General features: G+C 40.6%; 3 protein-coding genes across 6 annotated transcripts; 1 reads left to right on the top strand and 2 right to left on the bottom strand.

The window, feature by feature from the left end:
* The first annotated feature begins 51 nt into the window (after nt 1–51).
* plekha8 (pleckstrin homology domain containing, family A (phosphoinositide binding specific) member 8) lies at nt 52–7,599 on the top strand. The gene is given in 14 exon segments (XM_040031106.1): nt 52–221; nt 636–752; nt 866–1,021; nt 1,178–1,299; nt 1,508–1,666; nt 1,786–1,826; nt 2,054–2,172; nt 2,897–3,224; nt 4,017–4,102; nt 5,184–5,203; nt 5,205–5,243; nt 5,590–5,791; nt 5,880–5,941; nt 6,059–7,599. Coding segments are annotated over 14 exon segments (1,689 nt in total). The 5' UTR covers nt 52–181; the 3' UTR covers nt 6,257–7,599.
* Nucleotides 7,600–10,080: 2,481 nt separating this feature from the next.
* Nucleotides 10,081–18,857, bottom strand: colq (collagen-like tail subunit (single strand of homotrimer) of asymmetric acetylcholinesterase). 4 transcript variants are annotated; one of them, XM_040031124.1, is made up of 17 exons: nt 18,556–18,857; nt 17,926–18,035; nt 17,598–17,705; nt 16,731–16,775; nt 16,550–16,576; nt 15,667–15,738; nt 15,335–15,397; nt 15,223–15,249; nt 15,088–15,132; nt 14,970–15,005; nt 14,762–14,842; nt 14,553–14,649; nt 13,857–13,987; nt 12,588–12,707; nt 12,337–12,463; nt 12,126–12,228; nt 10,081–12,032 (listed from the first exon to the last, which is right to left on the bottom strand). In XM_040031124.1, exons 1-17 carry the CDS (start codon nt 18,650–18,652, stop codon nt 11,963–11,965), a joined length of 1,359 nt encoding a protein of 452 aa, XP_039887058.1. In that variant the 5' UTR covers nt 18,653–18,857; the 3' UTR covers nt 10,081–11,962. The 4 variants fall into 4 exon arrangements, with proteins under 4 accessions (XP_039887058.1, XP_039887057.1, XP_039887060.1 ...); XM_040031123.1 differs by having other exon boundaries at nt 12,337–12,478; nt 18,556–18,854; XM_040031126.1 differs by lacking the exon at nt 16,550–16,576.
* A 1,120-nt stretch (nt 18,858–19,977) lies between these two features.
* Nucleotides 19,978–26,534, bottom strand: hacl1 (2-hydroxyacyl-CoA lyase 1). Its single transcript, XM_040031105.1, has 17 exons — nt 26,335–26,534; nt 26,012–26,116; nt 25,882–25,922; nt 25,709–25,789; nt 25,562–25,634; nt 25,410–25,487; nt 25,194–25,288; nt 24,972–25,084; nt 24,757–24,892; nt 23,741–23,846; nt 23,484–23,567; nt 22,402–22,503; nt 22,077–22,231; nt 21,790–21,948; nt 21,595–21,702; nt 21,298–21,484; nt 19,978–20,173 (listed from the first exon to the last, which is right to left on the bottom strand). Exons 1-17 carry the CDS (start codon nt 26,383–26,385, stop codon nt 20,141–20,143), a joined length of 1,707 nt encoding a protein of 568 aa, XP_039887039.1. The 5' UTR covers nt 26,386–26,534; the 3' UTR covers nt 19,978–20,140.
* Nucleotides 26,535–26,845: the final 311 nt, after the last annotated feature.

The following is a 26,845-nucleotide window of genomic DNA, read 5'->3' as shown; positions in this document are numbered from 1 at the left end:
ATCGGCTAGTGGCAGATTCACGAAAAAGTTTACGCACTTTTATCGACGTAGTTGAAATGCAAAGCGGTGGACGTTACTCCGTAAATCACACTCGGGGCCCGATGGAGTCGCTACAGTCAGCTGGGCATCACGTCCTGTTGTGATAAACAAGTAATGCACGGGAAAAACACGCAATTAAATAATGGAAGGAATGCTGTATAAGTGGACCAATTACATAAGTGGTAGGTTAACACTAAAGTCTTTGCGTGCTTTCCGTTGTAGAGCTCGTTTTGAGGCTGCTAGCTAGCATGACAGCGAGTTTGTGACGTTAAAACGGACGAGCTACCGTTAGCTGCCCGCCAGCTTTGGTAGCGTATTGACCACTAGCATTCCTATCTTTGATAAATTAGCTGTTCAGTGAATTAGAGTTGAGCCGTTACGTCAGTCTTAGCTAGCAGCGCACGGTCATGTCCACCACCTGTCGTTATAATCTGACTTCACAACCAATTAGTTGTTGCTAACATAACTTAAGTCTCGTCAAGTTCACGAAGCTGGGTAACGCTGTATGTTGATGACTTTTCTAATGCTAAAAACTAAGTGCAGTTTACAGTAACGCCACAGCATTGATTCACTTATTTTTCCCATGCGCTTTATAGGTTGGCAGCCTCGCTGGTTTGTGCTTCATGGAGGAACTTTGTCCTACTATGACTCTCAAGAAGATGCCTGGAAAGGGTGCAAGGGCAGCATTAAAATTTCCGTTTGTGAAATCCAAGGTCGGTGTGCTCCACTTTACTTTGTGCACGGTTTAACCAGAGCAAGCATCCTTTGGGTGCAGTACTGACAGGCATGTTCCCTTGCTTGCTGCTGTTTTTTTTTTTTTTTTTAGTTCATTCCTCTGACTCTACACGAGTTGACCTGACCATACCAGGAGAGCAGTACTTTTACCTCAGAGCCATCAATGCAGCAGAAAGGCAGAAATGGCTGGTGGCGCTGGGAACAGCCAAAGCTTGCCTTACAGACAACCGAACCAAGAGAGAAAAAGGTATTTGGATACTTTACAAGATACTGTTGCAAGTAAAAACAGGGTAAAAGCGTTTAGACCTGGAATAGTGCAGACCATACTTGCATACAAGTGTTGTAAGGCATTTGCACGACTTCTCAAACTCTGATCTGCTGTCTGTGTGCACAATGAATACAGAGCTTCAGGAGAATACAGAGGCGCTGAAAACTAAGATGTCAGAACTCAGATTGTACTGTGACCTTCTCCTCCAACAAGTAAACAAGATCAAGGAGAATGATGAGCTAGGAGACACGGCAGAGGTAAGGTTAAAGTTTGGATGAGCTGATGAAATGTGATATGCTGCTGTTAGTGTGAAACTGCAGTATAGACTAGCTAGTTTGCAGTTGCTATGTACGTATTAATAGACAAGAAACAGTTGTTGTATACGTCTTGAATCTTTTGGCTTGGATTTTAGCAGATTTCGTTAGCAATCTACACCCAACATGTATGTTTGTGTTTCCTTCTCAGATGGGTCTAGACACTGGGAATATGGTGAAGTCTACATGCACGACTTTCCTTAAGACTCTAGAGGAATGCATGCAGATAGCAAATCGTACTTTCACTACAGATTTGGCAACACAGAGTCCACCAGGAACTCCTCCAGTAGCACCCATCAAACCTCAGAAGGTATACTTCTCTCACCAGCTCTGTGTGGGCAAGCTAGTATAATTGCTCTGGGATTGTTTTCCAAAAATCAAAATATGCGTAGTCACCCAGTGTTTGTCTGTGTTGTGCTGTCTCCACAGATTAAACACAGCCATCATTTAAATCAGAACCTTGGAGAAAAGTAGGTGGCTTCTCTTACTATAATGAATGATTTTATCTCTCATGAAGTGCCACGTAGGTGCTAAAAGTAGCACAGAGCAAAGAGATGTTCAAACAAAAATACAGTTTCAAAGGGTTTCTGTTGATATTCTGCCATTGTTGAGGCAGAAATATTGTTGCATTTTGTCAAGGGCATAATTTCTGTCCCAGCTTTTTAGAATTGACACATTGTCCTGAAACATATTACAGGTGGAAAGATTTGTCCGAAACCTCAGGAGAAACAATTGCACATGACAGCCAGACCCCTGACTCCGGGCCAGAGGGACCAGATGAGCCAGGCAGACCAGAAAACCAATCTTCTCCATCAGGTAGGTCAGGTTGCCAGCCACTCGCTTTTCTTGCTGGGGAAGTTCCTGAACTAAAAACCATTACCGCATTCCACAAAGGAAAGACTACACAGCACTCAAGGGCCCTGGTTGTTGTTTGTGTATTCTATGAACTGAAGTGAATAGATTATTGTCTTTTAGTGAGTACAGTGATGGATGACTTGTTCCATTATTACATTTCCCTTAGCAGTGACAAAGCCTTTACACAAAGGGGCCATTGCTGAGAAATAAGACTAGTCTTTTCATACTTTATTACTTTGATTGGGATATATATAGTAAGTCAATGTAGATGCAGAGGTTTTTAATGTTTATTTTCTTATATTGTATTTTAGTGTAGCATAAAAAAATAAATTAATATATGCAATATAGCCATTTAAAAAGATAGCTGTCTCTTTGTGAGTGCTCGTATTTCTTCATATTGTCATCTCAGCTATACAGCTCTGGCTCTGGGTGCAGCCGCTTCACCCACCTGCTATTCAAATCTTTTGTTTGCAAGCAGCAGCCAATAAGAAGAAAGTTGTCTTACAGGGAGAGATGAGGAACCTAAAATGGCATGAGTTGCTGTACCAACTGTGAATTTGTGATGCTACTGGAGTAGCTTTCTCAGGGTCATAGGTCATGTTTAATAAAAAAAAATGTGTAGACTGTAGACTGATTTTTGACAGTCTAATTTGCAAAAAGACTCATGCATCGTTGTTTCATGCAGACACTGAAACAGCCAGCAGCTCAGAAGTCCACAAGGATCAAGTTAATCCTAGCTTACCTACTACCCAGTCCACCCCTGATTTTGAACACTATGACCAGCCAGCAGAGGGGGATGACGAGAGTGAAGATGATGAACAAAAGCAGATAGGACAAGAGCAGATGGACAAAGTGGACCAAAGTCAGGCGCATGACAACAACAATGGGGACGTGAAGGATTTTCAACTTCAGCACCAAGAAGAGGGCGAAGAAGAAAGCGAGATTCCCAGAAAGTCAACTGAGTCAGAAGACACAGAGCAGGTGGAAACATTCTTCAGCACAATGAGTCACAGGTATGAAAATGCCACTCAGGAAGCTCACATCCCTTAGGACACTTTACTTACTGTGGGAATTTAAGTATACAATTGTCTGTGATATTTCACTGCTGCAGTATTAAACTCATTTAATTTATATGTGTAGTATATTTGTAACTAAGGCTCTGCGCTTGTGCTGTATCTTCTGACTAGACTGCACAGTGACTTAGTTTGTTAATAATAATAGTGCTGCAGTATTGCACAGAATAGTTTAATAACAAGTTTGAAAAAGTCAGTTTTTAAGATCTTACAGTCAAGTGTTTTATATCAGTGTGTTCTCTCTTGATCACATGACACAGAGAGGCCCTCGTCTGACATTTGGGTTTGTAAACCTGTTTTGTTAACTTTTCTTTCTTATTCAAATACTTTTTTTTTTTTTTAAGATTCTGAGAGTGTAATCGAACATGTGGCTAGAGTGTGATTTACATCTGTACTGTTTGAGGTGAATGTTATTGTAATGCAGGAATCAAACAAAGGGAAAGATTAGTGAAAACCACAGCTCTGTTAAGTTTTAGATGAAGTAGTCTTGGGTACTTTTGTCAGAGTTGCATGATGTTTTGTGTGACTTGTCTCTCTGGCTTGGTTTTGAAATGTATGCACCTCTAATTAGTGTGGATGTTGATTAAGCATCCGCAGTATTGTTCTTCTAATCTTTATTATCATGTTTTCTTTCTGTTTGCTTTTGGTCAAATAAAACCTGATATGGGATAGCTTCCCTCTAATATATTCTGCTGTTTGAATCTATTCTACTTCTTGTTTTTTGTTTTTTAGATTTAGTGATATAAGACTGGATGACGACAATGGTATCCCTACACAAGAGTTTTTGGACTCATGCTATGCAATAGTACCTGTATTAGGTAGGCCGGTTACTTTAAGCCTCTCTTCATCTTTATCTGACACCCTGTTCCTAATTCTCATGGTTCCCATTTGCATTTCTTGTAATCTCAGCATTTTTAACTCCGATAAAGGAAAAAAAAAAAAACAATCACTTTCATTTGCTGTTTTCCCCCTCTTTTATGTATATGTTCTGTCCTTCATAATCTTTGCAATTAACGAGGTGGCAGCTTCCTATCACAGGTTCTTCATCACACTTTTCCTTCATGTCTCTGTTACTTTCTTTTTGCACATGTATGTCTGTCTTTAGTTGTTCTTTGTAGCCCAAAATAATATCATATGACAAGGTTAATCATAAGAATTAGGTCATGCACATTTTTGTGCTGTGTGCACACTTTGTTACTCACAGTGTATTATGTCATGATAAAAAGTCGCCATTCACAGAATTACAAAGTGAAGAAGTGCACAAGACCTGAGTAACATGGAGCCAAAAACATTGTTTTTTTGTTTTGTTTTATAAAAAGGGTGTGCCTTGTTTGTCAGAGTTATTCCTGTGTTAACAAATACCAAGGCTGAAGTAGGATTATTAGGAATTATCTTTAAACAACAGCTTTCAATTAGCACACATGTAAGAGGTCGAAGGGAATGTTAGTCTGTATTTCACATGAACTGACATCAGTAAAAGTTACTTACAGTGAGCTGTTTTCTAAAGTTAAAATTACTTATAAGAGAGAAACTTGATGCATGTAATGGTTGTCTATAGATAAACACATAAAACATCTCAATAAGCTTAAATTTGTATCTGAACTAACGTGACCTCTTAGCTAAAGCCTATTCCCAGCTTGGTTTGAAAGTTTACAGCCCACAGTGATGGTAACCTATTTTTGTCTGTGTGTGTCCTATACTTAATACAGTCCAGTAGGTCTTAGAGTGCACCGTAATCCCTCATTTCAGTGTTATATTTAGTTTAAATCTGAAGGACATCTAAGCAGCCTGTTATTACTTAAAAACATCAAAACATTGTGCACTCAAAATAGGACACAAGTTGAGAATCTGTGCTTCAGAACCAGCAAAAAAAAGTTATCATAGATTCTCTCTTCTCAGACAAACTGGGATCCACAGTGTTTTGCACCAGTTAAAATGGATTTTGTCGGAAACATAAAGGTAAGAACACATGATTTTGGTTAATCGAAGGAATAACAGTGAAGTTGGTCTTTAAAAGTTGCTCTAAATTATTCAATAACATTTTCAAAACTGCATTAAGGAGTAGAGTCCAATCAGTCATACAGTTTGTCAATAAAGAGGCATTTATTTCATTCCCCTTTTTTGTTTAGCTTTAGTGTTCTGTCCATTTCTTGTTAATATTTTTTTGTCAACAAGCATATATAACTATATACTGTGTATTAAATATTCATTAATTGAAGTTAGTCGTTGAAAGTCAGAACAAGAATAATGCTTAGTCTACCAGAGTAGAGAGTACTATGTCACAGTGTCTCGTGTTCTGTTGTAGAAAATTCACCAGAAGCTGAGGTCAGACCCTGAGAGCTTTTCTACACTACAGTCTATTGTGCTGCATGAAGTAGAGACAGATGTTGCCCAGGTGCGCAATTCTGCAACCGAGGCTCTGCTGTGGCTCAGACGAGGGCTGAAGTTCCTCAAGGAGTTTCTGTCAGAAGTCAACGCTGGAGAGCAAGACATCCAGGGAGCACTAAGTAATGCATTTCTGTTTTACAATGCACATCTTAACATAAGTTCAAACACGTAAAAGTGTTGAATTGTTCCTTCTTTTCTTTCACCCAGACAACGCCTATGGGAAGACTCTTCGGCAGTACCACGGATGGGTTGTCCGTGGTGTATTTGCTGTAGGTATTTTTATTTTTTTACCCAGTCCAGTATTAATACCTTCTGAGTATATTTATTCTTTGTGTGACAAGTACTTGACTTTTTTTTTTTCTTTTTTTTTTTTTCCCCCCCCCCAGTTGGCGCTCAGAGCTTCCCCGTCTTATCAAAGTTTCACAGCTGCTTTAGTGTCAAGAGAAGGTGACGAGCTGAAGAACGATTTTATCAACGGCATGCACAGGGATCTGGGAGTGTATCTGCCTGCCATGGAGAAGCAGCTGGCCATTCTTGATGCATTATATGAAGAATACAACCTTGAGTCTGACGAGGTGGTGTGAAATAAGAACAAGAGATGCTCACGGTTCAGAGAAGAACAGAGCCCCTCTGAATGGGCAGAGTAGTGGCTAACTGCTGGAAGAAAGGTGTACAAAGTAGTGTGAGACTGTCTCGTGTCATTTTGAGACGTTTCAGTAGTTTTTAAACTCTACAGCAGGAGAGGTTTTGGTATGAAGAGGGTGTTCGTGTGTACTTATGACCCGAGAAGGGTTTAACTGAGCAGTACAATTAATTAAGGTTGGTTTGAGGAGATTTAAATTCCAGGTCTTGTTCCAGAGACCGGTGACAGCGAAGGTGTTTCTAATCTGATTATGCAGACTCCAACCATAATTATTCATTGTGACATTTGTTTCTGGTTGTTGCTGTATTGTGGCTTAAGGCGTACTCTACATGCTTTAAGGTATTTAAGCACAGGGTATTTGGTTCTGGTCAGTTCCTTGTAAAATTGTTTGATTCCCTTTGAATTGATCAGTATGAATCTATTATCAATGTTGTTGTTTTTCTCCTTGGCTTCAGTGAGATACGATGATGCTTCCAACTAGCACAAAGCACTATTTTTTTTTTTTTTTTTAGCAAAAACTATTCCCAAAATGTGTCTTAAGTATGTGATTGAATTACGTACTAAGCTAACTTTTAGTCAGTTATATAAATATTTTCCTGTACTTATTATAAAAGCTTAGTAAACATTACTATGTGTATATATTTTTCCCTGAAAATGAATTCAGATTGTGCAGTTTGACAATGGATTTGTTGTGTTTTACATAATGTCATTGTGAGCTGTTGCTCAAAGTTTCCAAGTGGACCAAAAAGGAACTGTCATGTGAATGGCTTTAGCCTCTGCTGCCTACAGTAACTGAAAACAAGAAAGGAAACCGCATAGCTGTTAAAAATATTGACAACTGCTGTTCATGTGGACATCTACACAAACCTATGCATTTTTACAATGTCTATTTATTATACCATAAGTTATAAAGTTCACATTAATGACATGAATTGTTCTGTCCAACTTTTGTGTGAATGTATGGACATTTGTATTCATAAGGCATGCTTTTTACTGCATGTTTGGTGTATTTAGCAACAGGTGCCAGGCCAAGGGCTTGAAGTGAGTAAATGAGTAATCCTAAAAGTGGTAGTTACAGAACAGTAACCATTTTCAGCTTATCGTCCATGCTATTGTACATACCATTCTTAAGTGTTGTTACCAGATGTACTTAATATTTTATTGATGTCGAATTAGTGGAAATGATCGGTAAGACTGCTCTTGCAGGCTGGGTTAACATTTGACTGCAAATTCACTGAGCCATTTGAAAAAAACAAAACAAAAAAGCAGGAAAATTATCTTAGGGCTTTAAAAAGAAGCTTACCGGATAGTATTTTCAACTTTATTATTGTTATTTTTATTTTAAGAATGCAAACACTAAAAACTCCTGTACAGTAAATAAGTCATTTGCAGTAGGTTTACATCACAGGTGTGCAATAGGCTGATTTCTGATGAGTTTTAATATTAATCCTTTAGATATTCTGTTGTAATATTACAACAAATAATTGTTTTTTCTATGGATGTAAATAAGATGCTATTTGATTTTTTGCAAAATAAACATAATTAAGTTGCAGTTTGTCTTCTGTCATGCTGAAGTTAAATATGCTACCATATGGTTTATGTGCCTAGAGGTAAAGGCTCTTTACTTACTGTGCCAACTATACACTCACTGTCCGTTTATTAGGTGCACCTGTTAGTGCAGATGACCTGCTGAAGTGACTTGATTTAAGTGACTTTGAGCGCGGCATGGCTGTTTGTACCAGATCAGAAACTGCTGAACTACTATGACTTCCAATGAATTTCCTATTTTGCATGACCATTTCTGGGGTTTACAGGGAATGATCTGAAAAAGGCAAAGACAATAGAAGATTGGAAAAATGTTGCTTGGTCTGATGAATGCCACTTCTTTTGTGAAATTCACATGGTAGCGTCCCTTGAATGTTTATTTTGCATGAAAGCATGCATCTATTCTCCCTTCCAATGGTCATGGCAGGTGGTGGTGGTGTAATGATGTCGGTACGCTTTGGGCATGTTAGCATTGTTTCTGACCATGTCCCTTTATAACCACAGTGTACCTAACATCCGATGGCTACTTCCAGCAGAATAATGTCCCATGCTACAAAGCTTAAATGAACTCAAACTGGTTTCTTGAACATAACAGTGAGTACACTGTACTCAAACGGCCTTCACAGTCACCAGATCTCAACACAGTAGAGCATCTTCAGCAACATCAGTTCGTACAGAGCTTGGGAAGAAGGCATTGTCCTTTTCTGCCCTGTCTTCATGCAGTACATTGCAGAAGCTCTCTCAGTTGATTTCACTTGCAGACTTTAAAAGACATACAAATGTTTTTATGAAATCATCTCTGGGAACTTGTTCATGTTTTAATATGACTGTGTACGTTATACATATTTAGCTATTTTATTGCTTTTTTTTATTGTTGTAATTTTAATATGTTTGTCTGGAGCAGGTCTCTCGGAAGTGAGACACTCGGTCTCAAAGGCTAAATTAAAAAAAATCTTTTGGGGTGTTTGGCATAAAAGGAGATTCTCATCACTGATGTACAGCTTGTAAATCTGCAGCAACTGACTGACGCTATTATCAATTTTGACCAAAAGATTTTGGTCAAATTTTTGAAGGCAAAATAAATTCCAACCCAGTGTTTTCAATATGTGCCTAACACAGTGACTGTTGAGTGCAAATAAGAAATAGATGGTAAATAGTTTGTCTTAACAACTGTGGTACCAATCTTAAATAATACTTCTGTATATCATTTTCTGTTTCAAGTGATTATTTTGCATGTGCATTAATTAGCACCACTGCACCCAGGATACCAGCAGTTCTTGTCTATAGGTCAGGGATTTTCACTTGGCTTAGGTGAAGCAGTTGGGTCTCTGCCAGCTTCCTGTCCTGTGGTTTCCTTTGCATCGCCCCATGTACCACAGCTGTAATGCTACACCAGTCAATCTACACTAAAATAACCTTGTAGTGGAAAAAAGAGTGTCATTTTTCCATAGGTATCATTTTAATACCTATGTGAGCTGAACATAGACCAAGCTTGCTATAAGTTACACTACATGAATAAGTTAATAAAATGCATGGGATACAGCTCATAAGTTAATTTGACCTTACTTCACAAATGGTAAACTTCACTTGAGGGATTCTTCTGTGACCACAGCTCATCTTTTCATTACAGAGCCAGTAAAATCAGGTCAGCCCTTGAATTTCAGTGACATTTAGTGCCACACTGGGACATTTGTTTGACAAATGTGATTGCCCCGGTCAGGGCACTGCACATGATGGCATAAATACACCAAGGTAAGGTTTTACTCTGGCATCTCGGTAGACAAATTGCCCTGATGTGATTTAGAAGAGGAATACAGCATGCTAATACAGTTATATGGTCTCATCCTGCTTCAAACATCTTGGTTGCAACAGTGGCCGGCTGGTCTGTCCCCAACCTGTATCACTGTGCCTCATCTCCAGGCACAGATTCAGCTCTGAAAGGCTTCATTAAGATGGAATAAAAAGCCGAAAAACCCATTGCCACGTCTGAGAAACAGCAAGAGTTCACTGTGTGGTCTGCTTTGCATTTAGACTAACGCAGCACTCAGCAAACGGCTGACTGCTGCGATACTTTGATGTCCCCCTTACTTTTTTGTCTGAGTGTTGTATCCTAAGAGAACATCAATAGCTTCTCCATCAATGCCAGTTAGGTTTGGGTTTTTTGTGTGTGTGCTTTTTCCAATAACAGCAGACATGACAAACCGCTAACCAAAGTTTAAGTTTAAATAAAGAGAGTGACTTAAATATCACTTTTATTTGATCATTTTTTAAATAGTTCACAACTACTGTAAAAATCATATCAGAGTATTAAAACAAAATGAACTACCCCAGTCACAATGCTTGCTACGCTTCATAAAGCCTTACAGCACGTCACCACATGCACGTTTCAGCATTGCTGTACATAGGCAGTCTAAGATAGAACACAGCAGCACAGGCCACAGACACGACACTCAACATAGTTTCCAGAACGGTACTCGAGCTTTGTGCATGGCACAGTTCATAACTTTAAGGTTTGTCATTCATACAGTGCTTTGCTTCTCTCTGAACAGAGCAAGACTGACAGTTCTTAAGACACCTGCTATGCTGATGAATGCAATGATGATTTACAAAACGGTATTTGACAAAGGTGAAGCATTAGCAGAGTTTCACAAGCATGCGGACACAATATATTAACAGTCTTCATCTTTTGATTGCTTTTGTAGGCTTTATAGACCTGACTACATCTAGGTATGTCTGAGAAAAGGTCTCCCTTGGCACCGCGACTCAAAGAGTAGCTTATGGAAAATGTCAGCTTATATCAGCACAGTCATTTTCAGCATTTGTGCCCAACACACAGCGGACTACACCTACACTGTTAAGTTTACTGTTGCTGTATATACTGTAAGACAGAAAGACTGGATAAAGAGGTATCAGAGTATGTACAGTAATGATCAGAAAACAGACTGCGATTTGAGTTCCTCTCCCTCCCCCCTTTAGCAGCTACAGACTAGTCCAGCCCTTCCCGTGCACCGAGAAAATTAAGGACATAACAGTTTCAAGCCTTCGTGTACAGTATATTTCATTTCTCACTGCAGCACAGGAGGGGAAACTGAATCCTGCAGTACTGCGCATTGTTGATGCGTTAAAGCTTTTGCTTGAGTTGCCTCAGTGTACAGTCACTGCCGCGTAATTTATAAAGAGCAGTAGAGGATACCTGTAAAAGGTGCTTTGTTTGTTGAGCTACATTACCTGTTAGCTAGTTCCTGAGAAGATTTGGGGATTTATTGAAACCTTGTCCAGACTAAATGTCCCTGTCAGTACAGTACCACCACAAGCTAACAAAGCTGGGTCAACTTCTAGGCTTCAAGCCTCCTGGAGTAACAGTCTCACTCAAAGATTACAAGTGCATAACTCGCTATATATACAGTATGTAGTGCACTATAACCACCTCTATCTCCATCCCTACCTTTGTATCTCGACGTGGTAGTGAGAGGACACAGTACGAAAGTTGTTTTGACAGTAATAAGTAAACTGATAGGTTACATGCTTTGATAGTGACAGCTGCTGTCGTGGTTTTAGTAATCCCAGATACATGCAAATGCTGTGCACTGTCATTCACACTGCAGTAGAATACCTCGGGCCATCGCTCTGGATGTCCTACTGCTTGTTATTCTCAACAGTAACTGGGTCAAGATTAATATGCCTCTGTTCCAGCTACTGCTTCTCTGCAACATCGTCCACTGGTACGCGATTGAGGCTCTCAACTGTTGCGTTGAAAGGCTGGTTCGGGTCCAGTCGGGCATGTTGAGGAAGCCAGTCCAAATCCTTCTCGTTAAGACAGCGTGCAGTCTTCCTTTGCATTTCCAGTGTGCGGATTTTCACCTTCAAAGACTCAAGCTATAACCTCCGGGGAGATATGTGGCATCTCAGCAGCAATACAGATGAGTTTTATGTATGTTTGTATATTTCTAGGTTTTGTTCTTTCTTTCATAACAGAATCACCGGCAGCCTCCGTGTTTTTGCTTGGAGCATTGTTGTCTTTTTTTTTTTCTTTTCCTTTTTTACATGTTAAGTCCCAAGCAAATAATACACAGAGGAGCCACAGCACTGTCCAGACAACTCCTCAAGTAAAGTACTTGCAGTTTGTTGAGTCAATAGTACAGTATCTTGTGCACTTGAGGTGACCATATGACCTACAAATCATAAGAAAAACGTTTTCAGGTCAAGTTCACACCTACATCTTTTCATGCAGTACAAGGTTGTGTACCCAAATGCTGTATGCTTACCCTGGAAGATATGAATTACATGTCTGGTATCCAAAGTCTTTTCCATCACACTCCTCAGCCCCTTCATAGCGGTATCCATCTCCACAGTAGGCATGTTTACACTCTATGGTAACATGAGACAACAGGGGCACAGGGGGGTCATGTTATATGTGCACAGCAAAGTACAGCTAATGAACTATAAAAGGACCGGTAACATAGATGCATGACTTACTGACGCAGCCATCAGTGACAACTCTGTTTTTGTCATCACACTCCTCCCCGGTGGAGATCTGCACTATGCCGTCCCCACAGTAACCTTCATCATCGGGGGCATTTTCCATGGACTGGTAGGGCGTGATCTGGAATGGAAAGGTCTTTTGCAGAATTTAAAAAAATGTGAACATAAAAGGAAAAGGCTGTTTGAAAGTCAATATCTATTGTTTTTTTAAGGACACATTGCATTGTTGCTACATGCATTTATACCTGGATTGGCAGCCAGCCATCAATGTCTTTGAAATAGAGAGATCTCTGGTCTTTACGGAATGCAAGAGCGTTATCTGTGCGGAGGCGCTCCAGTTCCTCCTCATTGCTCACCACAAATATCTAAATAAAAGGCAAAATAATAGGGTTCAGTGCATTTTAGCACTTTATGAAATAACATTGAAGACCATCATTTGTCATCCCAGCTGGTAACATTTGTCTGCAAGCATTATCTATCTCTCCTGTAAGTGTACTTTAACCTTCCTTTTGTCTTTCAAGCTTATTTATTTCCAGTTGTGGTCTAAAGTTTAATAGATTTATCACAGGCATGATGCTTTTAATGATATCTTTGAAGTGTTCTTTTTCCGGATTGGAATGATTGTACAAAATCTTTTTTTTAAATTTTTTTGTATTTTGTATTTTCTCTAATCCACTCACAGCCAAAAGTATAAATAAAGGTCAAATATATACTTCTAACTTGATCCCTAATTTCTCGTTAGTTATCATGATTGACCTCAAAAAGGAGTTTCTCTTCGCTGTCTTTGTTTTATAGCAATCATTGGATTGACCAATACTTGGAACAATAGGAAAATCCAAGGAATTCTGTGAAGGTCTTAGAAGGAGACTTTTAGATTTATACAAGTCAGGAAGGTCTCTTGAAGCCATTTTTAAACCACTGCAGATTTTAAGATTATCAGTTCAAACAACTTATTTGGATGTGTCACTGCTTTGTCCAAGAAAAACCAAATGTCATCTGCAAAAACGTTTTATGGTCAGATCAGATAAAGATTGAGCTATTTGGCAAGAATACCAAGACATATGTTTGGAGGAGTAAAGGTGAGGCTTTCAAAACTAAAAATACTGTACAGGCTGTCAAGCATGGTGGTGGTAGCATCATTCTGCAGGGCTGTTTTACTGCCAGTGGTACCGGTAAATTGCACAAAGTGGATGAATTTTTTTTTTTTTTAGCTCAAATCAAGAGCTGAAACAGCCTTCCTAAAGCCATTAAAGGTCTATGTTGTACAATCACTCCACCCTGGAAAAAGAGGACGGCACTGCCGTCATTTAATGCACTTCCAGAAAGCATTCGTTTGCAAAAGGTCAGTTATTAAAAAGCTACAATTACCATGGCATCGATGCCTATGATGAGCTGATGTAAACTTCTGACCACAACTGTATTACCCTTTGAAACTCTTTACATTTTAATTTGGTGGATTTTTCACTGATTTCACAGATGATTCTATATTTGACTGCAAACCATTCATCTCTCACCGCTGGCACTTTGAGATAATTTCCTGTAGAGGCATAATTTTCAAATGGAGGACTACTCAAAGAGCTGCAGCTACACTTTCCAGGAGGCCCTGGTGGACCGCGCGCACCCTTTGCTCCAACCATGTAGACTCCTGCATATACAGGAAGAGGGGGAGAAAAAAAGGAAGGATAAACAAACAGTGGGTCTATATTTAGTCCAAAGTGACAGAATATAGCAGCATTAATGAGTTGTGTACAGCCTACACAAGCTGATATAAATACCACATGTCAGTCTAGCGTCTTTGATTTATCAATCAAGAAGCAAACACAATCAGGATAATTCATACAGGAACTTGATCAAGATAACAAATGTCATCTTGATGATGTGCTGACATAATATTTGTAAAACTGTAGGCTTGCCATCTGTCAATCCATTTTAGCCACATGATGTCATGCTGAGAGAATCCTGTTTCAGCTCGGGGGGATTCGATTTCTCCGGTGCTAAATAAGACTACTGGTGTTACCTTGTACACAGTTTCAAAGTGGGCTTCCTTTACTCACCGGGCTGCGAGCTTTCCCTTCTCACTTTCAGCACAAGTTTTCACGCGCTCACAACGGAAAAAAAACCACACGACCATCCACAAACTAAATCTCTCCAGCAAACACTTAATTATGACCACAGTTTTCAAGAGTTTTAAATCTACTTTGGGATTTCACCTGTTGCAGGTGGACCAGGAGGGCCGGGGTGGCCTGGAGATCCCTGTGGGCCTGCTGGCCCTATAGGACCAACGCTTCCTGTGTCTCCTTTCAGTCCCTTAAATTCAAAACAGTGCAGGGTCATTTCCTTACACCACATGTCAAAAAGTACAACTGTCTTGCTATCACTACTGTAAAACAGTGCAACCGCATGCCCACAAACTCCTCACCTGCTTGCCTCTCTTCCCCGGTCGGCCAGTGGGTCCTCTGTTTCCTGAGGTTCCAGGTTCTCCTTTTGGACCCATTTCACCCTCAATAACAGAAAAAAAAAAAAAATCTATATCAGAAAAATTCTGAATTCAAATACATGAATTTAATTGGTTAGCTGGTTAACACTGTAAGGCAGAACCCTTACTGGCGTGAATGAGGATTACTCACTTTTTGTCCAAGCATTCCTGGGAAACCCATTGCACCCTGCGAGTGAGGAAGAGTACGTAACATGAATTCAGAATTCTTACAAAGTGTATGTACAATTGTCCTGATACGCTCTCCCCACCTTGTCTCCTTTCATCCCATTCTCGCCACGGTCACCTCGGGAACCCTGACAGAGCAGATTACATTCATTTAGTTTACTGTCAAAGTAGTTAATCAATAAATCCTACGGTATTTACAGCTGAATGGTGCCACTTACCTTTTCCCCTTTATACCCAGGTAAGCCCTAGGATTAAAGATTTATAACAAGCATGAAACACGATGAAACAAAACTCACTAAAGATCACTAAACAGCATATGTAAAATTTTACCCTCGGCCCAATTGGTCCTCTGGATCCAGGCAAACCCATCAGCCCCGGGTCACCTTTCTCCCCCTGACACAAAGGTAAACATGAATGACCTGAATGAGCTTTTGTCTTTAAAATAAGAAATGTCATATGCGGACATTGAACGTTAAAGGTTCTTTTATTACGTTTACAGTAAAGCGTTCACCAAAGGAAAGGCTGTTTGCATGTTACATAACTGGTAATCCAGGGTTTTATTTTATTTGACTGCAAATCAGACTTGTGTAATAAACCATTCTGGTTCTTATTGGTCTCATATATTGACATATTTTATAAGATCTACATTATGACTTACTCACTTTGGCCCCACTTGGTCCTGACCACCCTGTTGGTCCTCTTTTCCCAGGAAGTCCAGGAGGGCCTGTCCGACCCTGACAGGAGACATAACTGTTTTTTAAGTTAATGAAATCAGAGCCTTTTATGCCTGTTTGAACATATATATATATATATATATATATATATATATATATATATATATATATATATATAGATGTCTGAATGAATTATTTGCTGCATTAGCTGACGGCCAGCTCACTACAGCATTTTTCAGACGCTGCTGCACATGTAGGGGGAGAATGGCTTTAACGAGCCCTGTCACTTTGCTCTCTTTAATTAAATGATGGGCTGTATATAGAACAGGAGTCTGTGCTTGTGGGAAATAAAATGATTAATAACCTGGCTGAAACACTAAGCTAAATTGCTCTGCGGTGCTGCAAAGCTGCTCAGTCAGGCCGCTTGCAAAGTGAAGCTCCCCCATTGGACAGCTTTGATTCATTTAGGAGGACGCTACTCTTCTACCTGTGCTCATCACATAGTGTGTCCCGAGCTTTCAATAAAGCTTTACGTTAGGAGAAGGAGGACGGTCTGACAGGCTAGCCTGATGCGGAATGTTGATAGGGAAGCAATATGCTCCGCTTCGGTGAGAGAAACAGACTGAGAGCATGTAAAGTCCCTCAGCCACAAAAACAGCCTGTCTCAGCAGCCCTGCACCCATTTGCCTCCTGTCAGTGTGTCTGTTCTGCCTCCTGTCAAGGTTGTATATCCTCACAATTTCGGGATGTACACAAGCAGGCACTGGCAGCACTGTGACTTACAGCGAGCGAGCAGGCGGAGGCATTGTATCTCATTTTTTGAGTAAATCCACTTAGCAAAGAACATGGAGTGATTAATGGAGACTCTCACCTTTTGACCAGGTCTTCCTATTTCTCCCTGACAACAGGATGTGGAGGAGGGGACAAGGACGGCAGTCATTTAATGCACTTCCAGAAAGCATTTGTGTGCAAAAGGTCAGTTGCACTTTAGCTTATTAGAATAATAAGCAGACAGTCTAGTTTTATCTAATTTCGATAAGTACACTCCTTACCTTTTCTCCTTTAGGCCCTGCTATCCCAGGTAATCCAGGGGGACCCTAATGAACATAAAAAGAAAACATTAGATTTGTGCTATATGCTCCTAAATCACAGAGATAGCCATCTAAATTCATTTTATTGTCCACAGCATCCCACCACAGATCTGTTCTGTTTCTGGAAGCCGCAGTTTCAATTAGCTAAAGGCTGAGTGGCCACTATTGATTTAAAAGCTGCCTTGTGGGCCTCCTTTGATAAAGAGAAATGCTGCTGCGGTTGGACCTCTGATGAGCAACCGCAGCAAAAGCTTTAACAATCAGTTGGTAAATCTGCTTTCACTTATGAAATGCTGGAACACAGTGGAGAACAGTGGAGCAGGTTGGGTTATGAGGGCCTTTTGAACCGAAAGGTCTTTGCATCTTTCAATCACTAGAGAACACAAACACCTGGACACAAGCATGTTTTGGTGAGCCCTGGAATTTACGCGACCCAGTACTCGTTTCCAAGCAGACAGCTCTTCAGACAGTTTCTGAGAATGATGTGTGGGACACTGGCAGCCGGTGGAAAAAGGCTATTTGTGTCTCAGCTAAAAGTGGAGCGTTAATGGGTTGCTGTGTTGCATGGGCCAGAGAAATCCCCATCTCCTGCTATACAGGAACTATCAAGTTGGAGAAGACATGCGGTTAATATGTAGTTGGGGTACTAATTTTTAACACCTTAAAACTACGTAGACTCCAACATGAAACAGAGACTGACGCTTTAGTTATAGTGGTGATGAATCCTGTTACATTATGAGAGATTTATTGGAAGAGTCCAATAACAGTGGCACGGTTCCAGATACAAAAGGATAGCCATGATGTTTTAGGAATAGCCTGGTTTCCCACCTGAGGTCCTGGGGGGCCAGGAGGCCCCGGAGGGCCTGCTGGGCAAGAAGAAACTTTATTGTTATTGTCCACATCAGACTCGCGACCACCACGGGAATTTCCATCACTCTGTAAAATATAAATAAAGATGCAATTCGATGACTTCTTCGGTCTTGACAACATTTGCAAGAGCAGGTTTGATGATATTCATTCAGTTGTTGACATTAAATTCGAGAGACTCTTGACCAGGGGTCAAAAGGCTGTAAGAAATGTGGTGTTTTTGGATATAAATCAAGGACATGTCAACAGTTAGAGATTCACAATAGAAAGTCACATGACTTTGACTCACATGAGGGTAGAGGCGCCAAAGTGAAGGGGGTGGAGGAAACAGCGGTGGTGGAGGCGGACTCACTAAACAGCATGGGTTGAACCTCTTCTGCTGATCCGGTGATCTGAGAGCTGCGCAAGGTGGGCATGCAGTCACAAATTAAACAGGGTATCAAAGGTATATGAAGCCAGGAAGTTTTTTGTGTGTGTTGTTTTAACTTCTGCACCCGCGCTAATGAATGTGAGATGAGAAAAACTTCATTTACGACAAATTAAGGTGGGACAGATCAAAAATTAGACAAACTGAAGCAATTACAGCATGCTGGAGCAGCACAAGCAACAGAGAAACAGGTGCAAACTATCAAATCATGACACCCATCCAGCAGAATTCCTAGCACTGGACGGATACGAAGCCCATGTGTCTCTCACTGAAGAGCCGGAGCTGTTCTCGCTATTTATAGAGGCCTTTCCAACCTGCCTCATGGACAACAAGAAAATAAAAACAAGGGTATTATCATGAGTGCCACGTGAATCTCAAATTGAGACTTTCAGAATCCGTGCTTTTGCAGCTCAAATCCACCAGCTCCAGTGCACGCACAGTACTGTACAGTACAGTATACAGTATTCAAGCTCAGGATTAAAACGCTCTTACCTGCTGGGAATGAATCAAAGTTGTCCAGAAAAGAAGGCTGAGCCAGGCCATAACAAAACCACAATGGCAGATACAGTCCAAGTGTTAGAAGAGTCATGCTGCTCCGGATAGTTGCCCGACTTTATTTCTGATCCACAGCAGCTCTCACGCTGTCTTTTTCCACTCCCTCTCTTCTCACTGTCCTCTCTCTCTGCCCCCCTCCCTCTGCGTTCACTCTGCTGTGTCTCCTTTACGCCCTCAGAAGAGGGTACGCTGACCAATACCCATTAAATCTTTCCTCTGCATCAGTGTGCACTAAAATTACAGGAGACAGCCTGCCAGCTGCTCCTGGTGCCAATATTAGATCTCTACTACTGCAGTGGGGGGGCTTTTGTTATTGTCTCTCTTCAGGGAAAGTTGTGAGACTCCCTGTGTGCTTTTCTGCAAGACATGCTGAGAGCATTCTGAATGAAGATGTCAATATGTTACAACTTTCTTAGATGTATTAGTCTACAGTCTAATTATGTTTAGATTAATGTGTTTTTTTGTGATGAAGTACACTGTGCATCAAGTTATTTAGTACGCACTATACTGCTGTGGCAAGTCTTTTACACAATGTCAAGTGTCTGCATTTCCAAAGGACCTAGAAAAACAGACTCCATTACTTCTCAGCAGCACTTTAACCTCCTAGGACCTGGCGTCCACATATGTGGACATCACATTTTGGGTTATTTAGACTAAAATACTCAATTTTGCTCTACATGGGCTTGATATCCACTTACAAGGACATTATACTGCTACTGTTCTATCAAAATTTTAAACGAATATCCTCATATGTGGCTCTGATTTTTCTTAAAAACAAAAATAAGGTAAAAAAATAAAATAAAATCTGGTAATTCTTTGTTTTTACATTCATCGGGCCCCAATATGCCCAAATATCTAAGAGAAATTAAAAATGCATGCTGGGGAAGACTTCAGGTCTTAGGAGGTTAAGATAAATTATGCTTTTTTCTTTATATAAATGACAAAAAGCAATCATGTCAAGCTTGCAACTTAAGAGATACAAAGCAATGCAATTTTCTACCAAATTATTTTAGCTTGCATTGCTTTTTTGTTGCGCATTTAGGATTTTTCAGACAAGTTGTGGAAAAGGATACAAAACTTATGGAAATGAGAAAAATCCTGTTGATTTCATCTAAAGTTTCCCCATTACTGACAAATCTCTACATTCAACTGTAAACATTAGCTGGTTCATTTGCAAAAAGAAAAAAAAAGTTTGTCAAATGCATTTATTTTTCTCCTTTTCTCCAGATTTTGGTCTTTTCAGACACTTTTCTCCCCTTTACATTTAATTTTATTACATTTCATTAATGTAGGCAACAGGGCAACTCACAGTTGCAGTCCAGGTTAAGAGGGGAAAAAATGACATAAAGAAACAGCATGCACTCTGTGTGAAATGTTTTATTGTAGTCATATTTTTCATATTATTCACAGTATAGTAATAGCAAAATATTAGATGAATTAATGGAAACAACTTGAAAAACAAAAGCAGTTTGATATTTTCCAGGAGAAAACCGTCACTGCTGTTCTGAAATGCTCTGGAAATCTACAGGTTGGAACGTGTGAGCCAAGGAAACTCCTGCAAACAGACAACACAGTGTTTATATTAGTCTTTAAATGAAAGAGCTATACGGTGTAATAAGCTCTAGATGAATATTGTACTGTAATGGAGACCTAAGCAGTAAAACAGAGGTTTTTCCAGGTAATAAAAATTAACTAAAAGTTTTCTTCAAATCTTCAAAACTAAATCTTGTCAGCTTCAAGTCTGACAGGAATGAATTAAAGTTGGGTGTCGAAAGGTAAAGGCGCAACACTAAAAGTCAGGGACAAGTCTTTCTGCTGGCACAGCAGTGGAGCTCAGCGCTGTGGATACATTACTCAATACAACCTTCAACCGTGTCTGCAAAAGGTTGCGTGGATACGTTCAACATAAACACGGAGGGCCTTGCTTTCTAATTATGGGAGCCCTGAAATAGAAAGGTCAGGTTGGTGTTAGGTGGAGGGATTGTGAGTGGAATACAACAGTTCTGGTGCACCTGGAGCAGGAGGATTACGGCTCAGCGAGGCATGTCAGTAACATAGCCCTCAAAGGATGAAGAAGAGTCAAGTAAACATGAAGCTGTTTATTGTATGCAAAGCAGAAACCAAAGAAACACTGAATTAAATCAGGCTTGGTTTTACTGCTGTGTCTGCCGGTGTCACTCAGTCTCTTTATGCCTTCTGTGGTGCACCAAATACTAAAAACATTGTGTGATCTGATTTGCGGCCTTTTGTCATATAGTACCGCTTATAGTCTGCAAGGACACAGGGCTGCAAGGGTGTAAAACATGCTATGAGATGAGATTTCTGATATGAGTGATATATGTCAAGTCTTTATTCCAGACTGTGTTAACATGTTCGGACCGCCTTAGACCCTCCATGTTTCTCCAGTGTACGGCAAACGCTCCACAGCGCAGAAGTCCAGATATTTGATAGAGCCACAGAGATGCTCTGACTATGGTAGGAGTTGTTATTACAACCGTGACCACAAGGTGGAGCATTATTTTTCTAGAGTTGCCTGTGCATGTAGAGAATTTTACTCCAGGTGCACCTGGGAGACGCTCACCCTCAAGTCTGTCTGGCAGGCAAGACGCGGTTAATGTTGTTGCATACTTTATAAACATGCAGACTCTATAAACATGTGCTCCTAACAGTTGTAGTTACCTGCTGCTTCCTGTCTGAGGAAGGGTCAATGAGCACATTGATGAGACTTGGTCTCTCCCAGTCACTCAGGCTAAGCTGTAAGGCACTGCGCAGCTCCTCCACCGTCCTCACCAGCAACCCTCGACCTCCGAACGCCTTCATCACCTCATCATAGCGAGCGTCAGGTAGAAGGGACACGGGAGGGGCCCTACAGTGTGACGATGTAAGACAACTTTTGCTACGTCATCGCATAAGACATCAATAAAAACTATCAGTGAATTCACTTTATGATCATTTTCTCAAAAGTATCTCACTCACACAGAGGTCAGCTCTCCCATTTGTTTCATTGCTTTCCATGTTTCAGAATCTACTCCGCTGTAAATGCCGTTATTATTGACCACAATAACAACCACGGGTAGGCTATACCTGATTTACAAAACACAAAGAGAAGAATGTGAAGTCAATAGACGGTTAAACTGCAAATACTGAATAGAAACACTGGACTCAATTCACCTGCACATGGTCTCAACCTCCATACCAGAAAACCCAAAGGCACTGTCTCCCTCCACACAGACGACCCTTCGGCCGGTGTTCTGGCTCGCCTCCACAGCAGCTGCTGCGATAGCAAACCCGAGACCTACTCCCATTGTTCCAAAGGTGCCTGCATCCAGTCTGAACATCATCAAGATTAGTTTACAGCAATCTAATAGATATACATTAACTCACAGTTTAGTCTAAATTGATTTGTTAGCATAAAAAAAACACAACAACAAAAAAGTCAGTGCGCTTGACTGGCTTACCTGTGTCGAGGTAGGTAGTTATTTAACATGGTGCGTCCGATGTCCATTGTGTTTGCACCCTCGCTGACAATGATGCAGTCATGTGGCAGCAGCTGTGAGATGTGATGAAACACTGTGTAGTAGTTCAAGGGCACTGTAGACTGTAGAGCAAGTGCCTATTGGCAAGAAACACAAAAAACAGAGACAACATCTAAATGGATTAAATATATAATTTAATGTCATCGGCAGGCTGATACAGTGTAACCATGCACAGAACAACAATGTAAGCTTTCCATTGGTGGTCCAAATTCTAAGGAAGGATTAGAAGAACTTTGGTGAAACCCACCTTTGATATTTTTGCATTAGCAGCAATCTTGCTCTTTAACGTGCTCCACCACTCAGCGTTAGAGGGGTATTTCCAACCATCTCTACGGACACACATTAGCAGCTGAAGAAAAAAAACAAAAACACTGCTATTACAGTTGAATGTTACTGTACTCGTGTCACTGATATAGAGAATATAGTCGAGCTAAAAATACAGCACAAGACGTTTCAAAGAAATCATCTGGTCCTTACCTGGTCTTAAAATTTGGTAGATGCAACCTCAGAGGAAGAACAACCCCATGACATTTAACACAATGTAATCGTAATAAAATGCAAAAGCAGTCTTGTGAATGTCCTCACTGTTTCCATAGGAACTGAGAGAGAACGTAGAAGCCAGGTGCTGCTAATCAAATGCATTTGATTAACTGATCATCAGCAAGTGGTCGTGTGTGAACACAATGCCGAGGAGGAAAGACAACAACACCAATCTTAGCAAATGTTGCTGTCCATTAATCTGGGAATGATTATAAGGCCATTTGCAAACAATTTCAAGTCCATCATCGTACTGTGAGGAAAATTATTCACAAGTGGAAATCTTATTAACAAATTCACCCCAAGGTCAGACCATGCAGCGCTCAGAGAAACTGCAAAAAACCCAAGAAGTACATCTCAGGCCTCAATTAACATATATTAGCAATTCAAACTCCTCTGTATATGAAATACGCATTGTTTTTACCATGACTGGGATCCATTTTGCTTTTTACAGACATATTTTTTTTCGCATATTTCAGTCTGAAAATTCAGTGAGAGGAGCAAAGAAAATATAAAAACAAACAAAAAACTGAACAAAAGTGTTCAGACCTCAGTGTCGTGCATGTCAGGCTTAAAAACCAATGATTAAAGAAGCCATTAAGAGCTGCACAAGTACAACCAGATCTTATGCTATAGTGAATTATCTATGAGAGAAAAACATAGTTCTACACAGGTTCTTACCATTAGCGCAAATGTTGATGAAACAGGTTTGCTTTTGATTCCTAAATTAACGTCATGGGAAAGACATCAAAGAGAAAGATGAGCCAATGGGCTGAGTTGCTGAAAATGTACCTGAGTGGCAACAGCACTGATATCTCCAAGGAGAGCAACAGCTGGCCTCACGTTATTGCCCATCTCCTCAGCACAAAGGTCAACCTGCAAACAGATCACAGTGGGGTTATATCATTACAGCTTTTGCAGCACCAGATTTGGCAAAACTAACTCTCTCATGACAAGGCAAAAGATTAACAACCAAATAGACTACTAGCTTTAAACCAGATCTTTTAATGCTGATTTTTCTCAAACCATAAACTCAGTCATTTACATACCTGAATGATCTTAACATTAGGGTTAAATCTAGGCGGAAGACCAAAATGGAGCATCCAATTTAGCCTGGCTCCAAACAGAAGTATGACATCAGCCTGGAGAAGAGCTCTGGGTAACAAGGGAAAAAAATACATAAAAAACAAACAGCGGAAGAGGTCAAACAATAGATTCTCATTAAACAAGACGAAAAATTTTAGATCCTGACTAGTTAGAAGATGCAGAATTTAGGAGCCAGATAGATGACCATGACACAAATGTTTGTTTGCCATCTAAACATGTACTGTCAACTATTCTTGGCCTAAAAAATATAGAAATAGAAATCTGGTGGTCCAATCAGCTGAATAAATGAGGTAGAAGCACTGAGATGTCAGACAGAAGGGGACAAAACTTCATGCCACTTCTCCCTTAGGCAGAATGTTTTTCGATCCTGTAATGCATATAGAAGGTGGATTTTGTCTTCTAGCTAAAAACACATTCAAAATAGGAGCTGCACTCAAAACACATCCGTCTGTCTGGATGTTAGACTGTTTTCTTTTTCGAAAAATCTGACCATCGCTTTTAAAAAACAAGTACTTTTATAAGTGTATTATTATACACTTACCTAACACTTCATTAGGTACACCAGTTCAACTGCACATTAATACCTAACCAGCCAATCAGTTGGCGGCAGCAGCTCAATACATCAATACAATCACCAAAATTGTAAAAATGTTGCCCGGTCTGATGAGTCTGGATTTCTGCTGCAACATTCAGATGGCAGGGTCAGATTTTGGCACACACAGCACAAAGGCATCGATCCATCCAGCCTTGTTTCAACTGTTAATATCAACTGAGCATTGATTAAACCCCAAAGCCTGCATGGGTATTGCTGCGCATGTCTATGCCTTCTACTTCAGGAAGATTAAAACACACTAAAGTTACAGAGTTCTGCTGGACTACTCTATTAAAGAGAAGCTCTACAGATTGTTACAACTTTGTCTGGTTACTACCAGGTGTGATTGTGCAGTGTGAGGCTTACCTTGAGCGTGCAGCAGCTACACAGTTGGCATGGTCATCAGGAAGAACCCCTTTTCCCATCGGGGTGGGCAGGAAGGGAAGGCCACTCATTTCAATAAGCTCCCTCAGCACAGTCTCTGCTCTGCCGTAGGCTGCTCCTATTGGCGGAAAAACACAGGTTGGTTAGGCTTAGTTAATTTGAAAAGAGGTGGCAATTGCTTCTTTTGTTTCAGTTACCTTTGCCGATGATGACCAAGGGTGTCTTGGCTGCTTTTAAGACAGATATGGCTTCTGTGACTGAACCCTGGTCAGCCAAACTCACTGGTGGAGGCGGACAGCAGGACACCTCTCTGAGCGAGAGACACACTTCTCTGAGAGTCTGTACACCTGATGTTTAACGAGTGACACTGTGCATAAAAATTTATTTATTTATTTTTAAATCCAAGAATGACAACAAACCTAACTTTGCTCCTCTCCACTTTAGCATTAACCATGTCGCCTGCAATATCCACATAACAAGCACCTGGACGCCCATAGATGCTTGTGCGGACCGCCTGTGACCAACCAAATACCAGAAAACTTTACACAGACGTGATGAAAATAATCATCATCATCCAGATCTGTTCGATACATTAAAAGAACAAAACAGACAGTGTGAGGGCATTGTTATACAACCTTCTCTATCACTGAGGGGATGGCTTCTAGACTGCTGGGTCTCGCTGAAAACTTGCTGTACAGGCGGCATGCTTCCACCTGGCAACATGGAGAAACAGAATCAGCGTAGAGAAGCGGTGTCAGGCAAAAATCCACATCGAGACACGTGTTACCTGAGGAAACTCCTGAAAGGCTCCTGCAGTTTCCTGATTTTGATCCGAAGACCCTCCGATAACAACCACCGGCCTGTGCAAAGCCAGCATCACTTCATAAACACCTTGTAAGTTGTACAGTACACAGCAGTGGTTATGGAGTCATACCAGCAGTTCATGTTGGCATTGGCCATTCCACCCAGGGCATGGATGAGCCCAGGTCCAGAAACCACAAGACAGGCCCCTGGTCTGGATTCAGATAACCACAGGAAACAGCAACATGTGAATAACAGTGCTGGGCACCAGCTGTTCACCTTATTCGGTACAGAATTAGATTTTACCTCCCAGTAATGTATCCGACGGCAGACGCTGCATAGGACGCCTGTTATGCGACAGAAATTATTTGATGTCAGCATGGCAGTGCAATGCTTTTGTTAGGGATTACTAAGGTTGTACAAAACAACGAGTTACCGCTTGCTCGTTGCGCATTCCTACGTATCTGATTCCTGCAGCCTGAGCAGCCATGGCCACTTCGATAATCGGAACTCCAACTATCCCAAACATGTAGTCCACTTTCTGCAGGGAGATTGGTTGAACGTTGGATTGAACAAGTTTTGTAAAAAAGTAGCATTATTAATAAGAGGGGGAAATGCTTTTATGAAAAGTTTAGTGATCCTGACCGCACCGCACTTGGACTTTGACACATTGCTCAACAGTTACATCTGAGCAAAGACACAAACAGGGAGAATATTTCTGTTGGAGTGCTACATGTTTGCAGACGACGTCATTCCTACCTGAGCCTTTAGAGACTCAGCGATGAGCTGAGCTCCTGTCACTTCGTCCATGACCGTGAGGAGACAGCGGGCAGCGCAATGTCAAACCGCACTGTCACAAACCACAAGGTGAGGCTGGACTGCAAGTTTGCATCAGAGCCCTTGAGCAAAGGTCTCTGCTTGGTTTGTTTTTGGACCTGCATCCGCCCCCTTACTTCCACTTCCGAGTTACGAGCCAATCACGGGAGCCAATGCGTGTGACCTCACGTCCTACCGAGAAGTGCAAAAAGAAATTCAGTTGTGTAGACTAGATACTATCTTTTATTTAGTTATTTCTAATAAATATTAGAATCTAGAGTTTAAGCATAGACCTTGTAGTCGGTCTTTGGTTTAATGCATCATTTTAAATAAATTAATAAATATGGATGGAACAGAATCATGCAGCTCTTTTCATTGGCTGCCAGTAACATTTCTACACCATAAAAACAGCAGTTGTATGATTTCTATATTTGTATGACAGAATAAAAAACAA

Source organism: Simochromis diagramma, unplaced genomic scaffold (assembly GCF_900408965.1).
Source record: "Simochromis diagramma unplaced genomic scaffold, fSimDia1.1 OVJJ01000361.1, whole genome shotgun sequence".
NCBI lineage: Eukaryota > Metazoa > Chordata > Actinopteri > Cichliformes > Cichlidae > Simochromis > Simochromis diagramma.
The sequence above is the reverse complement of the archived record's forward strand: the minus strand, read 5'-3'. Positions and strand labels throughout refer to the sequence as shown.

Coding starts and splice junctions, on each gene's coding strand:
- hacl1 (XM_040031105.1), bottom strand. CDS start 26,385: ATGGACGAAGTGACAGGAGCTCAGCTCATCGCTGAGTCTCTAAAGGCT. Junction 25,923..26,011: donor GAATGCGCAACGAGCAAGCG/GTAACTCGTTGT, acceptor GTCGCATAACAG/GCGTCCTATGCAGCGTCTGC. Junction 23,568..23,740: donor CTAATGTTAAGATCATTCAG/GTATGTAAATGA, acceptor ATCTGTTTGCAG/GTTGACCTTTGTGCTGAGGA.
- colq (XM_040031123.1), bottom strand. CDS start 18,652: ATGACTCTTCTAACACTTGGACTGTATCTGCCATTGTGGTTTTGTTAT. Junction 16,776..17,597: donor CTGGCCCCCCAGGACCTCAG/GTGGGAAACCAG, acceptor TATGTTCATTAG/GGTCCCCCTGGATTACCTGG. Junction 15,398..15,666: donor CAGGACCAAGTGGGGCCAAA/GTGAGTAAGTCA, acceptor CCTTTGTGTCAG/GGGGAGAAAGGTGACCCGGG.